At 41.8% G+C, this 18,086-nt stretch overlaps 1 protein-coding gene across 2 annotated transcripts in view; it reads right to left on the bottom strand.

Moving 5' to 3' along the window:
* The window catches only part of SATB2 (SATB homeobox 2), a 167,021-nt gene that overhangs the window by 92,383 nt on the left and 56,552 nt on the right, over positions 1-18,086 (bottom strand). For both annotated transcript variants that reach the window (XM_054044795.1, XM_054044796.1), the window contains exons 4-5: positions 8,059-8,185; positions 4,589-4,712 (exon numbers count right to left, since the gene is read on the bottom strand). In XM_054044795.1, the coding sequence (XP_053900770.1) occupies positions 4,589-4,712; positions 8,059-8,185 (251 nt within the window). The remainder of the gene's footprint in view (positions 1-4,588; positions 4,713-8,058; positions 8,186-18,086) is intronic.

The raw sequence follows: 18,086 nt of genomic DNA, 5'->3' as shown, positions 1-18,086 counted from the left end.
TGCTATTCAGAGCGGATTAAACTAAATACAGTACAGTTTCAAAGTAAGCAAGGGCCACAACAAAACATGGTATAGCTGAAAGATTCAAAGTGCTTCACCACCATCCCCACCCTTTGCAGGTATCCTCTGGCAACTACCGCTACAAAACAACTGGAAGAAGATAGTAGGTAGAGTTGCTCTGCAGCACCTGACACACACAAAAATATTTTACATTTGGGGCACTTTTGTCCATATGGTGGAAAATAGTTTTGTTACTGGTAGTTATCTCCATTTTATAGAGTAAATAATTGTTAATAACTTTTAAATTCTTCCAGAGCTGAATCATTGCATTATGTGTATATCTACATTTATACAAAGATATATAGATCTATACACACACACTCACTCTAAAGCCCAAGAAATTTAACAAGATGTATGAGTCAAAGCACCCTTTCTTGAAATCACATTTTTTATGCCTGCAGTCATGCCAGGGTTCAGAGAAATATTGGCACCTGTTATGACACTTCTGCACAGTAGAAGAGATTAAAGAGATAGCATGACCTCAAAGCAATGGCAAGCTATTTACCACGGGTTCCAACTCTGGCACACAGGCCTCTCTAGGCTCATGTGTGAAATGGGGTCTTTAACAGCTATGGATAACTACTAGCTAGGCTCACTTCTGGCTTACTCGCTTTTACAGTGCTTTAAAAAAAAAACAAACACCCTATTCAAGATCAATTATGCATTTATTCAGCCCAGTCTGCTACTCTGTTGCAACCCCAAAAGATGCCAGTTTTCCTGACCTCTTGAGTTTTGGGGGTTTTAGGAGGCTGAGAAGAATTTACTTTAGAGAGTCTTAAGGAAGATTGGACTGTACAGATTAGTTTCAGTCTTTGAGGCATGAATTCACTTTAAACACAGACAGGGCCGGCTCTAACTTTTTTGCTGCCCCAAGCAGCAAAAAAAAAAACACGCCGCGCCGCTGGAACCCCTCCCCCTGAGCGCCGCACCCCGCGCCGCCACCCCGCCGAGCACCGTGCCGCCAGAGCCCGCCCCCCCGAGACCTGCGCCCCGCGCCGCCCCCCCGCCGAGCGCCGCGCCGCTGGAGTGCCCCCCCCGCACAGAATGCCACGCCGCGCTGCCCCCCCCCGCCACCCCAAGATTGGCCGCCCCTTACCAGGTGCCGCCCCAAGCATGTGCTTGGTTGCCTGGTGCCTGGAGCCGGCCCTGAACACAGAGGTTCCTCTTCCCTTTCACATTTCCACTTGAATGCCACTAAGCTGCAGTACGGGGGATGCAAAGTAGCTGTGAAATAAGGGCTGGGTGGTGGTGGTTTTTTTTTAATGGATGTTCTAATCGCCAAAACTCAGCTTCAATTTTCTAATTAAAATTCATATTTTGAGACCTACACCTAGTACCATAACAGTCAGCAGCACCACCTTCCCTATGAACCCTTGCTTGTTCTAAAGTGTGCCCTGAGGAAACAGGAGCATTTTGAAGGCATAACAGAGTGGAAACTTCAAGCTGGAAGAAGCAGCTCTAAAGAGCTTACTTTTCCAGCAGGTTTTTATTTAAGCTCTCACAGCTCTACAATAAATGGGCATTACTAAGATTGTAGCTGTGATGGTTCTGAGGAAGAAAAATGGGGCAGAAATTCCTCTTCCTACCCCCAGTGGGTGGACAGCTTCATCACATCCACATGGAAAGAAAGCTGGCATCTGCCTGATAACGTATACTAGAACTAGCAAAGGATTCATATAAACAAGATATAAAGTCATAAGTTAAAATAAAAGACGAAAGCTATGGGACGAAAACAAAAACCACCAACCCACAACAAGGAAATGAAGTTTATACAAGTATGCAAAATACATGAACAATACTGGAATGATTAGCACAATACACTTGGAAGACAGAGGTCTCGATGCAAAGATGGAAGTGAAGAAATAATTGGATTTCCTTTCCCGCCAGCCCCACCCCCAATGCCCTGCCTTGGTTAACTGGGATTTATTTGTTTGAACAGCAGCCTTATGCTAAGGGCGGCTAAGCTGCAAATACATAATACACCTAGCAGGAAAAACAGAACAATTGTAAATCAAAGCGAATGATTACACTGCCCAGCAGTGGCAATCAGAATCTCCATCTGGGCTGCAAGAAGAGCTCATGTACCAAGAACAAGAGCTGGAGCACAGTCACTGAGAAAAAAAGAAAGCTCCCTGTGCTGCCCCTTTCCACTTCTGTACAGAGGGAAACTCGATGCACTGTGAACACATTAATAAACAGCAGCATTTACTCCGCAGTTTGACTCCTAGGAGACAGCTCTGTAATTTGCTGCTGTCAATAATATATTAACCACAAGGGGGTTGTAATGACATTTCACATTTGGTGCGGTATTTTTTTAAAACTGATTTGGGAAAAGGAATTGTATTCAAGGCAAATTCAGATAATGGCAATAGACAGCTCCTATGCAACCTTCCACTGTATCTTTTACATTCTGGGAGCCACGACAACAGAGGTTACAACTTTTTGTGGTTCTAATGCAAGAAGCGCATTCATTATGGTCCAGCCTCCGGAGTCCATTGCCATTCAGCAAATCACTTAAGCACATGCTTAAAGGTAAGTGTGTGCAAATGCCTTGCTGAATTAGAACCCACAAAAGCACGTCTCTGTACCTTTATTCTCTGGATAATCACCAGGATAGAAATTCTTTCTCCTACAGTTCTGCCATCAGTAATCTTGCTAATGTATGTCAGGATGAGTTTATAGAGAGGTAAGCCAACTGCCACATTCCCATATGGAAACTGATGGAAAACATCCCTAAACAGTGAATGAAAGCCACCACGTAACATGGCTCACCATTCAGTTATACTGGATAGTGTTACAGGTCAGGTGCACTGGGACATACAGAATTGAAGACCAGTCTTCCTCCACCTGAGAGCTGCAGGTAACTCATCTAATTCCACTTCTTGAAATGTAATTTTTATACGCTAGTTTTGCTACCATCTGCCAAAGAGCCCCAACCTACATGCTGGAACCCTTGCTAGTCAATCAGATTTCTCCTTTTGCAGTTCCCATTTTATATATAAAGGCAAACACTTAAAAAGTGTTGTTCTACTCTGTAAAAGTAACACCTTCTTATTCAACACATCCACTCCTGTATTCAGAGTCACTTCAGTAAGTAATGTGGGTTAAACTGCTTTTCTACTCCTGTTAGCTCTGCAGCTATGGGAAGCTGAGAGATTCTATTCTGGACAGTACCAGCCGCAGGACCTAACTCTAACCTGTATCTTTTTGGGGTGACATAGATCTAATGGAGGACCAAATTTGGCCTACAGAATTTCTATCACTGGTTGTGACATATCATCATCAAAGATCCTTGATTTATGAATCTGGGGTTGAGTTTGTGGTGTTCATAGCTAAAAACAATATTTTTTTAATTTATAAGTTAGCAAATTTGATATGAACACTCTAAAGACCTAATAACCACAAGATCATTTTTACTATCTACTTTAATCAGAGATTTTCTGTTCCTGATATAAAATGCAGATGGTGTGGGTTACATCATTCTATTATACAACAGAACACCTTCATGTTGGAATGTGTATACTCAAGTTTGTTTTGCTTGGCTGTCTCTAACCTATAAGTTGAAGGTAGGCAGCAACAGGAGGACAACATTCAGATTGGTGTTAGCAAATGAACTGAGTTTTTTGGAAGGAAGGGGGAAGAGGTTAACTATAAAAGATATTTTCCATGTTTTTAAAAGACAATATAAAGCAATATATTAACAGCTCTACCTCTGTTCTAGTGAAGTTTTTTGTCAGGTAATATGAATCACTGGATGTTGGCTTTTTTGGTGGTGCAGAGGGGTGCTCAGCTAACCTTGCCAACTTTATACAAGTCTTTATGTAAGAAATTTGAACGAGAGCTTAGTTTCATTAGGGGTCTGAACTATGGTTGTGTCTTCACTGCAAGTGACAAAGTTGTACTGAATAAAGTTTCTCTCTCTCTATTTACACACACACACACACACACACACACTTTTGTTATATTTTTCCTAGAAACTGGCACCACACTGATGAGAGTTATATACCTTTCTTTGTAATCAGAGATTGATGAAAACTGTCCGTGCCCCTAAAGTATGCTGCAGGCTTCTGCCAGTAAGGATAAGCACCTGTTGCAATTAGGGTGCCCAGATGTCCCGATTTTATAGGGACAGTCCCGATTTTTGGGTCTTTTTCTTATATAGGCTCCTATTACCTCCCACCCCCGTCCCAATTTTTCACACTTGCTGTCTGATCACCCTAGTTGCAATACATGGTATTGAGTGGTAGTACAAAATTTGGAGATGATATATATGGAGAATTTGGGGTCCCTTTGAAGTTGAGGTCACAAACTAGCTGATCTCCTTCCAACAACACATTACAAATAATGCACCACAATTAAAGAGTAAAGAGATATTTTCCCAAGTGGATTGGAATTTCTCCTTTTTAATTAAAACTAAAAAGGATTAAACGTTTCTGGAATTTTCTCTTGCAAACACCTTGCTAAACAGTTACTGGCTTTGGATTTTATAAAGCAGATTCCTCTAGTACAGGTCGGTCGAAGCACTGACCTGGGAGAGAGGGCATTCTTTGGCTAATGTGCTCTGATTCATCTCTTTAAGCAGTTCCTTTAAGGCATTGCGGACTGTGGCATGGTTCCACTGCTCTGCTGGCAAGTCTTCCAACTTTGAACAACTGTAAAAACAGAAAGCAGAAAAATCAGATGGAAACGTCACCAGCAAGCAAACCTGCTCTCTTCGTGCAACCATAAATCTTTGTGAAGACATCCCCACTTTACAGTCCTGTGCTCAGACCTTTCTTTAAAATGCATCTTTTTTTTTACATCCCCATTCCCCCCCAACAAGACATGTGCTGCAACTAAGAGAATTACAGCACATGCCAGAAATCCTAGCTAAGCCTCCATAAGTGATGTAACATGTGTGCCTAGCCATTTCCTTTGGGGCCTGAAGGAGTGCAAAGTGCTCTGCTTAATGCAGGCCACACAAATGACTGGGAAAGGCTGCCTCTTAGGCACAAATAGATGCTCCTGCTGGAATAGAAAAAAAAATTACACAACACGGTTAAGTAGTGAGAGATGCCCCCATTCTGGAGGGCCAAGGCTTTGGTCTAAAACAGAATTCTGTTCTACATTGGTATATATCCTGCCCTCACCACCATAGTATCTGAGTACCTTCCAGCAATGCATTACCCAACGTGACTAAGGTCTGTCACGGATGGTCACTCTCATTCTCTCCACTTGTGGGGAATTGCGTGTGTTTTTGTCGTGTTCTGTTTCGGGAAGGTTTCGTTTCAGGTGCATTTGATTGTTGTAAGGTTGTTTGATTTTTTTTTTTAAGTACGCACACTCTATGTTTGTATTAGGAGTGGGCAAGGTCAAAGAAGTGTGCCTTGCAATCAGTGAGGAATCGGGGAGGTTTGTGACAATTCTTTGTTCCTGGGGGACTTTGTTTCAGTCTCAGACTGATCCATGAAACCGTTCAGTCTCCTGCACAGATCAGCTTTACTCTTATGCTAGAAAGTGCCTTTCTGCCTGAGGAGAGGAGCTGTTGACCAGAGTCTTCATCTCAGAATTTGAGGCTCTTTCAGATATGCTGGGCCCAGGCCATTGACCACCCCGATGATAAGGGCCAAGACCTTACAATTGACTTAATAATCTTTGGGAGGCCAGTGCAGAGAGCAGAGGGTGGGTATGATGCTCTCACAGTAGCCCATGTTGCTGAGGAGATGCACTGTAGCATTCTGTACTAGCTGGAGTTTCCCAAGGGCTGATGGCTTCCTGCCCAGGTATATCACTTTACTGTAGTCCAGCCAAGAGGTGACAAAGGTGTGTGAGTAATTAAGGCCAGGTCTCTATCCACCAGGAGGGAAGAGAGGCAACTGGAGATGACAGAGTGTTATTCATAAAAGCTGCTATGTGATAGGTTGGTATTGGCAAAGAATCCAAGAGTGCTCCTAAACTACAGACTGAATTGACCAATTGTGGGCACATGACTTCGATCAAGGAGACTTAGTTGGAGACACTTTCCTCTGCTTATCAGCACACCTTCTGCCTTGCTCAGGTTCAGTTTCAGCCTGCTATTCTTCATCCATGAGCTGATCTCCTCCAAGCATTGGGGCATCCTGGTAGTCATGGTGTGATCGTATGTGCCGAAGGACAGATAGAGCTGTGTGTCATCTGCATACTGTTGGTACCTGAATCCATGCTTGTGACATTATTCACAATGCTATCTGACCATTTCACCTAGCTGCTGCATGTAGATGTTGAAAAGGACTGGAGAGAGAACTGATCTTTGTGGGACTCCACAGATGAAGGGTTTAGTGGGAGAGGTGCAGTTTCCCATCACTACTCATTGGGTGTGTTCCTCCAGAAAATATTTTAACACGTTACCCAGGACTCCGGCCACCTCTCAGGCAAGACAGCAGTATCTTATGGTCAACAGTGTCAAATTTTGCAGAGAGGTCAAGGAGGAGGAGAATGGATGTTTGCCCCATTGAGAGCAGTGCCATCAGTAGCATTAAAGCTGTTTCCATACCATGTCCTGGCCTGAATCCAGATTATGCCTGGTCTAGTATATTAGCTTCAATTAGAAGAGTTTGTAGTTGGCCTATGGCTAGCTTCTCTGTGAGTTTGCTGGGTAACAAAAGATTTTATACTGAGCAATAGTTGGCCAGAACTGAGCTATTAAGAGGGCAGATTTCTTCAGTGTCAGTCTCATTACTGCACGTTTGAATCAGGAAGAGAAAGTTCCTTCCCTGAATTAAGTTTTGGCTATTTCAGTGGTTAAGTGAACCAGTTGCTCATGGACTTTTTTTCCTCAGCCAAGAAGGGCATATGTCAGATTCATAGTTCTGGGGTGGATATTCATTTAGGGTGTTTAGTTATTCTTAAAGGGAGAAAAATATTGCCATTGATTAAGTAAGCGAGGTGGAAAATATGCAGTGCCATAAGTTTCAAAGTACTCGGCAGCCCCGGTGTAATGCAGAGAGTCAACCCAACCATGCAGTGCCAATTTCATACATGCACACAAAGTGCAGCAGGACCCTCTGTTGTTTTGCAGGAGGTTTTTGCAATGGGATTTAACTGATGGTGCTCGGATACGACAGCCATGAGACTCCTAATTATGATAAAGTTAGAATGAACCTTTTCATATGGGCAAGTTATTTCATAATAATCCACTATTTCTTACTCCTTCTTCTAAAGCATCCTGATCACTGGACTATGGCAGATGGGCCAACTGTCTGATCTAGTGAGGTACATCTGAGGGTTAAACAGAGTTTCTTAAGACTGGGTGGGCGCTTTGCTTAGGCCATCTGTAGAATTCTCCACCCTTTTCAGTGAACAGCCCAGTAGTCTCCATATTCTTTAAATTGCCAGGAGGGAGAAAGAGAAAAAAATATATAAAATAAAAAGAGTGTGCAGAATTGTTAGACAGCAGCTACCACTCTGTCCATCAGATGTTCTAGAGTAGGAAATAGTTTAAATGACCAGATGGCGCAGTAGAGGCAGGCTCTCCCCACCCTGCTAGGATTGGCCACTGGAGACAAAAGAGAAGGCAACAAGCTCTCTGGGCCATTCTGTCTGAGCCACAGTTAGCAGAAAGTCTAGACCCTCATAACCCGAATCCTGGAAACAGATGAGGTGTTTATTTTTCATATACAATGTGCTAAGCATTTAATCAGACCTAGAGGACCCATTAAATTAAGAGTTGTGGAAAGTTTCCCTTTAAAGGCTTCATATCCCTCATGATTGATGGAGTCCCCCCACCCACCTACCCACCCGCCCCACTCCTGCCCCCACCACACCATCGTGGCTTTACTGCTTCAGAAAATAAAATGTAAAAACAGTTGGAAGGTTCACCGAGAAAGCTGCATCGTGAAGCACCCTTCCCTTCGTTTTCCTTTTCATTTCATCAAAAGCCCAGAAATTAATGAAGACAGGATGTGCTAATCTCTGTAGTAATGCTGTGATCAACGGAGCAGCTCAGAGAATAGAGGAGGACAGATGTTCAGAAACACCCACCTTTGTAATTGGATTTTCAATGTCACAACATGATAGACATCTTGTAGCATGTCGGCTACTGTCGCATCTGGTGCATCAGTCACATAACTGAGGGGCAGAGGGTTCCACCTCCCAAGTTTGATTATTCCTGGAAAGAAAAATATAATACACATCTATCAACTGTTTATGAAACCTTTTGATTATTTGGTTGGTCAGGGTGTTCAGAACCCGCCCTGAGATTTATTGCAATTCTGAACACAAAAGCTATTTCTTTCTGACAATTGAGCCTAACTAAGTGGAGGGGAAGGAATATATTTTGAATTGTAAACAGAGAGCTGTTTACATCTTCGTGTTTCTTGAATTATGATAGAGAAGCAAAGGATGCGTCCCCACACACAGCATCACCTTTCCTCATCCCACTAAAGCCTGCACTTTCTAAGTTAAGACAAGCTTTAAATACCCTGTGCTCCTGATTTCAAAGCCTGCACAACCCTTAAGTCAATAAAAGATTCGGTTTTGAATTGAACAAGAAAATTCCTGTGTGTGGGCTCAGCACACAGTTCCATCCTGACTGTGGTGTGATTCCCAGTACAAATAGCATTTGAAATCGATGAAGTTAGAGTTCACTCCCAGATCTGCGTTTCACCAGGCAGATGGTTGCTTTCTTTGGCAAAAAGTAACAGCGCTGTACTTGACCACAGATTGAAAATAGCACAGCTGTCTTCCAGGTCCCTGTTTATACCTCTGCTCCTTCAGTAACAGCAGCAACACCCTTTCTAGATTGGCTTGTTGCAAGAGACTGAGTTCACATGTGATAGTGTAAACTCTTTAGTGCAGAAGACGTCCCTTCTTTTAAATGTTTATATAGTGCCTAGCACACCCTGGGCACTAACAGAAACCATTACTAATTATTAGAAAGGATGGACTTCCAGGGAAGCTCAGAAAACAGAGAGACTTTAGGAATATAATGAGGCACGGTGCTGCCTTCTATGGGTACACAGCATAGTGGGCAGATGTCTGCTGTTCTGCTTCACTCCATCTCCTCAGCTGTGTTACTGGCTTCCTCTTTGTTTAATCTGCTTATCATCTCTGAGCCCAGTCCTTGAAGGTACCAAACACCCTTGTTCCCACTTAAACTGACAGTGCTCGGGACCTGGTCTTTGGCCCGTTCACACACATTCAAGGCTCCAGAAGAGATCAACAAGGCAATCTGCGAATATTATCAAAAGCAACACAGAGATGACTGTTCACAGCGCTGTTACCTGGTGACACCACACTATTGCATATCTATCTGCGAGCTCTCATAATAATCGAACACTAGTGCTTCTAAATGGAAAGCAACAGCTCATGACAACCCGGCCTATCAAGAAAACTCATCAGAAATCTTCTGAGGTGATATCATGATGCTAAAATTAATGCAGTTCCCCACATGCACCATTTTACCAACGCTGATGATAGCCAAATCTAAACTTTGAGTTGCATCTAGACTTATCAAAGCTTCTGTAAAGATGGTTATGAGACAGCAAATCAATGGCTTTGTGAAAATGGTAGCACAATGGTCTCCTTTACTGCATGAGATACTTGGCACAGTGCTAATACTATAATATTTTCTCTGTTTCTGCATAACACTGGTAGGATAATTTTGGTACAACTACTCTCCCCACTTGTAGCATTTCAATACGTGCATATAGATTTCTTGGGAAATAGATCTTCAAATGGTTCACAGTGTATTCCATTACCATGTACAGTCCCTGAGAGGGAAGCTGGAGTAGACCATTCTCTTTGCTAGTTTGAAGTCTCAATATGACACTCTGGTATAGACTCAGTAACATTTCAAGAGTAGGTTATGAAGCTTTTGGTAAGGGTAGAATCTCGTCCAAGACAAAGTTAATAATTGTTGCTTGACATCCAATGCTTGAAAGTGGGGCATACATGGAACAAAAACATTTAAATGATGCACTGTTTCAGTATTAAGATTTAACAATCTGGTGCTGAATATGCTGCAGTATAAATAGTGCCTGGACTCGGATCCAGTGAAGTAACACACAGCACTCATTCACAGTATCATATGTCTCCAGAGCTGGCTCCTCAAGCCATATTCCACTTGCCAAGAAAAGCTGTTTTTCTGAAGGGGATAGTTTACTTAATGTTATCTCTGGTGACAATGAGACGTGCACATAGTACAGCATACATTAGTCGTGAAATGAGCATCAAGGGTCCACTGAGTGAAATACATTTTAGAGAAACAGTTTAGCTGCCAACTTCCCTTGCCCCTTCTAATACTAAGTAATAATATAATGCAAAGTCACCTGAAAAATCCAGAATTCTATATCAGCCTCGCAGAACACTGGGCTTACTATTTTTAATCACTTCAAGTTTCCATATAACTGAAAAAATAAGCATCATGTGTGCCCTATAAGTCACATCTACATTGGTCACATTTTACAAGTGGCTTTATTCTTCATTCAGTTATAGGAACCTCCGTGAGAGAACACCGTCTCTAAGTGTTTGGTGCTGACAGCACTGGAGAGAGACAAAGAGGCAGTAGAGGTCACTGGAGTTAGCAAGTTGTTGTCCCAATCTGGAAAGTTCAAAGCAAAACCACAGGCCAAAGCATCATGGGAAATACTATATAAATCGCTTTACAGGAAATGTCTGCTACTACTGGTAGTTAGATAGATTTTTTATCCTTCTCTACAGTTGGAAAGGAAACTGTTTTGGCTGGAATTAGACAAACACAGGTGTTACCATAATGCTTGGGCACGTTAACACCTACTGTGAGTCCTTTACACCTTGTTACAGCACCGCTGATGCACGCTATTTTTTTAGCCAGTGTGATGTGACGGGTGAAATTTAAAAATATATATATTGAGTTAGTCCCTAGGCTAGCCAGAAGCCATGATTTCCATGCTGCGCTTCAGCATGCTCCACAGGGGGGTTCGTTCATGGCACTGTAGCTGCATTTAAGGCACCTGTTGTGCTGCAGATAGGATGTTGGTGCCAGCTTGTTTAAGCATGCCAGTTCTCTTTCCCCCAAATAACTTTCCATCAGGATTTGAGCAGTACATACAGTCATAGTTTGGCTAGAGGTTCCCTTCTCATTTGTTACCACTCTCAAGGTGTTTTTAATGCGACATTCATGATAGGTGAACACCAGGATAGCTAGGCATCATCTTCCTAGATACACACCTTAATGGCCTAATTTCCAATTTTTAAGGTTGTGGTCTTTAATTATGCAACTTCACTTGTATTGTATAGTGTTTTTATCTTGTATTGAGCCTGAAGGGTATGTCTACCCTGCAATTAAACCCTTGCAGCTGGCATGGGTCAGCTGACTCCGGCTCATGGGCTCAGGCTCCAAGGCTGTAAAATTGCAGTGTAGATGTTTGGGCTCAGGCTGGAGACCAAGCTCTGGGATCCCACAAAACAGGAGGGTCCCAGAGCCCGGGCTCTAGCCGGAGCCTGAACGTCTACCCTGCAATTTTACAGTCCCACAATGTGAAGCCTGTCAGTTGACAAGGACCAGCCGAGAGTGTGTTTAATTGCAGCGGAGACACCCTCCAAGACTTGGAGAGAGTGTGAGAATCAGTGAGGCACTTTATAAATGATTACTGAACAAATACTCTATTTTAAACAGGAACAACATTCCTCCTTCCTTAATACTGTTTGAGGAAGAGATGCAGCAGAATTCTGAAGAAATCTGTAGGCTGATCCTTTTACGACTTCACAACCTTTTTCCATTAACTAATTCAATCACTCATTCACAAACCAATGACCCCTTTGGGGCTCTTTTTGTGGAGATTGGCAAACAGTGCACAAACACTAATTGCCAGGAGTTTATTCACTAAGTTACTAGGTCAAGCTGAGGAGATTTTGAGGCCTTGTCTACACAGAGGAACCACCTGTGTTCCAGAACAGCCTTCAAAAACTGATCTTGAAATGTGAAACGGCCTGTTTGAGGGGGCAAAAAAAAAAAAAAAATCTTTTAAATGGTTTTGTTTGAAGAACATTTTTCAACAACTGCTTTTAAGAAGTTATTCTCCCTCCACTCTGCCTGGCTGAGGGCAGGTCTACACTACGGCAGGGATCGATGCTCTGAGATCGATCCACCGGTGATCGATTTAGCAGGTCTAGTAAAGACCCGCCAAATCAGCTGCAGATCACTCTCCAGTTAATGCCCGTACTCTACCCCCGACAAGAAGAGTAAAGTAAGTCGACGGGAGATTTTTTTCCAGTGTAGACGCCACAGTAACTCGACCTAAGGTACATCGAGTTGCGTAGCGTGGGTTGACTTGCTGCGGTAGTGTAGACATAGCCTCAGATGTGTTAGCTGGAGCATTTTCAAGATTAGCTCCTGAAAACCATTGCCCTCTGTAGACAGGCCCTCTCATAAGCTTGATTTTCAAAAATGTTGCCATCTGTCACTGAACAAGGTTGATTACTGATCAGCGTAGCAGACTGAAGAACAGGATATACAGCCTCGTTTTAAATTTGCATATCTCCTTTCACTCAGAAAGATCCCAAAATACTTTAAAACTGCATATATCAAGGACTACTGAAAATGCAGCCACTTGTAGAGGAGGAGGTGCCAACCAAGTGACCCTCTGTGGATGGAGTGGAAATCTTGGGTAGACACTTGGTGCTTGACAAGCATGCTTAGAGAAAGAGAATTACAGGAAGTTTAATGTGCTCAGTTTTTAAGGTCTCATCCAAAAGATTCACACCTGCCTTGGATTTCAACGTATTTAACTCACAAGACAATGAAGGGCTGACTCAATGCTATTAGGATTTGAACTTGTGAATGTGTCTAGATGTTTCAAAAGTGCATCTTAAATCACTAAGCCACCTTACTAGCTATGGCTTTTCTAGGCTATTTACACAATTAGGGCCAGATCCTGCAACCCTCACTTACATGAATAGTCCTTACTCATGTAAGTACTATCATTGAAATTAATAGAGCTACTCATGCAAGCAAGGATTACTTAGATAAGAGTTGCAGGATCAAACCTTTAAAACTGGAGCACTTCCAAACAGAATGTACAGGCACCATACAACAGAACATCCCTTGTGCTATTGTTAATAGCTTCCTTCACATCTGCCACATTTATTCCCAATTTCCACCTTTTACAGACTATGGACAAACCTGAACAATATTTTTAAAGCATATTTGTAGTAAGTTTGCAAGGGATTAATCTAAACTATTTAAAGCGCTTTACATGCCAAAACAGAGCTTAAAGTCATATGGGTCAAATTAAGAAGATATAATTCCCACACACACACAAATTTTTGCAGGTACACAATGAAAATGCAACAATAGTTTAAAAAAAAGTGAAGGGGGGAAAGAATTCAGTATTCCTTGGTTAAAATAAAATAAAATATTTGCTCAGAAAGAAGAATCCTGGTTAATGAACACTGTAAAGGAGGGTATTTATCAATACTAACCATGCAGGTTAGCTGGTGCACAACACCAAACTCTTTCATTTTCTTCAGCATAAACAAATGTGTCCCATAGAGACACGTAAGGAGTGGAGGTGTTAACAAGGATGATCCCTCCCCTTGTGGACCGAGACACTGGAGAATCACCAGTTCCTTGCTTATACACTGAATATATCTCACATAGACCTTTGCTTCCGAGGATGCGAGATTCAGGGAATAACAACAGCATCACTTGCTGTAGTGCTATAAGTCTAATCAAACAAATAGTTTCTCTTTTAAAACGAGGTACTTCTTAACCGTTTTTCTTACCAGCACAATGTAAACTCAAGGGAAATGAGACATAATTTTTTTTTAAAGTATTTGGATATTAATGCTCTCTCTCTCTCTCTCTCTTTTTATATATAAAACTCCCAGTTAAAGGCCATGAAACACTGTCAATAAAACCCTGGGTCCTAGAATGATTAAGCCATAGAGTTGTTTGCAGTATTGATGTAGCCATGTTGGTCCCAGGATATTAGAGAGACAAGGTGGGTGAGGTAATATCTTTTATTGGACCAATCTCTGTTGGTGAGAGACAAGCTTTTGAGCTAAACAGAGCTCTCCTTTCCCCGACCTGAGGAAAAGCTCTGTGTAGCTCGAAAGCTTGTCTCTCACCAACAGAAGTTGGTCCAATAAAAGATATTACCTCACCCACCTTGTCCTCAACCTATTCACCACTGTGTGCCACATATGCAGCTTTCTATGTGTTATGTGGGCCACATCCACACTATATACTACCTATATGGCCCTGAGGCTGTCACATGGGCCACAGCTGTGTGCTGACTGGGCTACAAGTAGCCCATGGGTTGCAGGTTAAGAACCACTGTTCTAAACCATGGAGTCTCTGTTCACAGCTTTACTTCTATTGCTGAAGAGACTGGTAAGTTCTTGTGACAGTGATTGCATCTGTTTACCTGCTTCAGAGGGTCTTGTCCCTATGCTATAGCAGGTAATTTACTGTTGTTCAGATGTGCTTTCTTAAAAAAATTAAAAACTGCCTGTCCTATATAACAAGTACATAGAATTATTTATCCATAAATTAGTTCACGGGAAATCACTATCCTGCAGTATATAATAACTCAGCCTGTCTTTCTAACCTGTGGCCTGGTTGTAGTACATCATCAGCACATAGCAGCATAAAGGCTCCTGTAGTTACTATTGTTAAACCATTGCAGGGAATGACTTTTCAAGTAGAAAGGAGAAAGCGACCAGTGGGGCAAATTTTTTTTAACTGATTGTATTAATTTTTGTATTATATTACTGAGCTGCTTCTTCAAGCTTTTATATCAGATTTTATAACAGATTTTGTACTGCATTTGGAGTCTGTTATACGGGGCCTACATTTTTCTATTGAATTTGAATCAGTGACATATTGGGGTGAGAATAGATGGAAAAAATAACACTGCTCTACAGCCAAAATGCTTCTGAAATAAATGTAGTCAAACTTTACTAATTCTGGGTCACTGAGAACGAAAATGATGCTTAAAATTGTTGATTGGCTCTAGTTTTCAAGATATGCTATTGGGTCAGTATATGACCCTTGACTTGGGAATGGTGGAGGATAAGTGAGTTATAAAGGGAAGGGATCTCAATTTAAACCAGAAATGACTAAAATACATCTTTGACTGGATCTATGAATAAATCTATGACTGGGTTTGGACAGTACTTGCTTTTTAGGCAAAACAATGAATGATGCAATCTGAAGCTGGTATTGCATCATACACGATATGAATTGCATCATGTTATTCCTAGAAGTCATGGATGATGCAATCATAACGAAGCTTACATCACTCTGCTGAACAAATTGCCCTAGATCAGCTCTAGAAATCATACAGTATCGTGCTCTCTTATTTGTCAGTGTTTGATTTTGCAAAGGGACACATTTCTGTTTAGCCAAAGTGAGCAGAGATGCCTCGTACTTGTGTGAACAGTGCAGATAACTTCTGCTATGTTTGTGGTGAAGTGACTTTTGCATCACAAAAGTGCAGTATAACCACTATGGTTAAGAAAGCCTATCACCTTTATTTTGGCTGCAAAATTGGAGATCAGGACAAGAGGTGGGCCCCACACATATGCTGCAACACTTGTGCAACAAATCTTCACCAGTGGTTGAACAGGAAAAGGAAATCTATGCCTTTTGCAGTGCCAATGATTTGGAGAGAGCCAACAGATCATACCAGCAATTGTTACTTCTGCATGGTGCCTCCAGTTGGGAAAGGTGTGTCAAAGAAGAAAAAGTGGACTGTGCATTATCCAAACATTCCATCAGCTATATGCCCAGTACCCCATGGAGAAGGACTGCCAGTTCCTGATGCACCAGAATCATTCTCACTTGAGTCAGACGAGGAAGAGGAAGAGGATGAAACTTCTGGTCCTGAACCATCAATGTCACAGGACCCACATTTTCTCCCATCCTCTTCCTCTGAACCACACCTCATAACACAAGGTGAACTGAATGACCTTGTCAGGGATTTGGAACTACCCAAGAGTAAGGCAGAGCTGTTGGGCTCCAGACTACAGCAGTGGAATCTCCTGGCAGGTGATGTTAGGGTTTCCATGTTCCGTGACCGTCAAAAGGATCTTGTCCCATTCTTCTTCATGGAAGGTGATCTTGTAGCCTGCAACAACATCGATGGTGTGATGGCAGCCCTCAACATCGTTCACGATCCAGATGAGTGGAGACTGTTCATTGATTCATCGAAGACGAGTCTTAAAGCTGTTTTACTGCATAATGGCAATGTTTTGCCATCAATTCCAGTTGGTCATGCAGTCCATATGAAGGAAACCTATGACAACATGAAACACCTTTTGAGGTGCATAAACTATGACCAACATCAGTGGCAGCTTTGTGGCAATTTGAAGGTTGTTGCTCTCTTGCTTGGTCTGCAGACTGGATACACAAAGTACTGCTGTTTTCTCTGCGAATGGGATAGTCGTGCAAGAGATTCCCACTACATCAAGAAAGATTGGCCACTCCGACAGTCATTGGAGCCTGGGAGGAAAAGTGTTCAGCATCCACCACTTGTTGAATCAAGGAAGATTTTGTTACCACCCTTACACATCAAGCTGGGTCTGATGAAGAACTTTGCTTGTGTTTTGTCAATGGCCTTGACAGCTTTCAAGTACCTCCGTGGAAAATTTCCAAGGTTAAGTGAAGCTAAGATAAAGGAAGGTGTCTTTGTTGGTCCTCAGATTCGTGAACTTCTTTGAGATGATGCATTTGACCATGCACTGCGTGGCAAGGAAAAGACGGCATGGAAAGCCTTCCAGTTAGTGGCAATAAATTTTCTCGGAAACAACAAGGCAGACAACTACAGGTTGTTGGTGGAAAACCTCCTCAAGGCATACAAAAGCCTTGGTTGCAACATGTCACTAAAGATACATTTTTTGCACTCTCATCTAGATTTTTTTCCACCGAACTACGGAGCAGTGAGCGACGAGCACGGCGAGCGATTTCACCAGGACATTGCAACAATGGAGAAACGCTATCAGGGCAAATGGAGCCCATCAATGCTTGCAGACTATTGCTGGACAGTGACAAGAGATGCTCCATTTAATGAATACAAGAGACAAGCCAAGAAGCGCCGAGTAGACACTGAATAGGACTAAACTATGTACATAATAGTTTTTTGCCTTTTGTTTCAGAATAAATTTTATTTATATAACCCTTTTGCTGATTTTTAAAGTGTTACATAAACAGGACAGTTGAAATATTATCATGTAAAGCAACCATAAACACATGAAAAGACCTAGGTTTACAATTTATGATTAAAACTCTACTATCTACACAATATACATAGACATAAAATGTAAAAACTTAAATATCTTAGAAACAGTAGCCAATCAGTTGTTTTAATTGTCATATTTGAATTCAGCACATCAAAATACATAATAAATAGCACATTTTCTCTCTGAAGCAGACGACTTCTCAAAAATTGTAGACCGGTGTAATCAGCATAATTCTCCTTTGCACTTCCAAAACACCTTTCAGCTGAGGATCCCAAAGCACTTTATAAAACATTAATTAATTAAACCTCATAAGGCTTAATTGTCCCTATGAGGCAAGCAGCATTATCCCTTTGACATACTGGTGATTTAGTGATTGAAAGCACACAATAAACATAATCCTCTGTTTATGCCAATACAAAAGAAACCCCCCTCACTTCAGACCATAATAAATAATTCAGTGAGAGAACAGGAATAAACTCTGCGATTATGTTGTGATGTACACATCCACAAATCAACAGGAACACCCACACCTCTTGAATGATTAACACTCCATCTCAGTTGACGAGTCGTGTACAACTTTAGGTTGCGAACAAAAAGGTGACCTTCATTTGAAAGGCATTCAACTAGCTTTACCTGCAGCTCTGAGGGCAAGAGTATGCTTTTTAAAACTAAGCACACAATAATATATATGTGTCAGTGGAATTCTACAGTGAAAATAGCATGCATCGTACAGACAGTCAGTTTAGATGATCATACTGGTCCTTTCCGGCCTTAAGAATCTACACTGATGTGGCTATTTTACATAGCTGCAATTATATATATATATATTTGTAAAAGAGACTGTC

Source organism: Malaclemys terrapin, chromosome 11 (assembly GCF_027887155.1).
Source record: "Malaclemys terrapin pileata isolate rMalTer1 chromosome 11, rMalTer1.hap1, whole genome shotgun sequence".
Taxonomy (NCBI): Eukaryota; Metazoa; Chordata; order Testudines; family Emydidae; genus Malaclemys; species Malaclemys terrapin.
The sequence above is the reverse complement of the archived record's forward strand: the minus strand, read 5'-3'. Positions and strand labels throughout refer to the sequence as shown.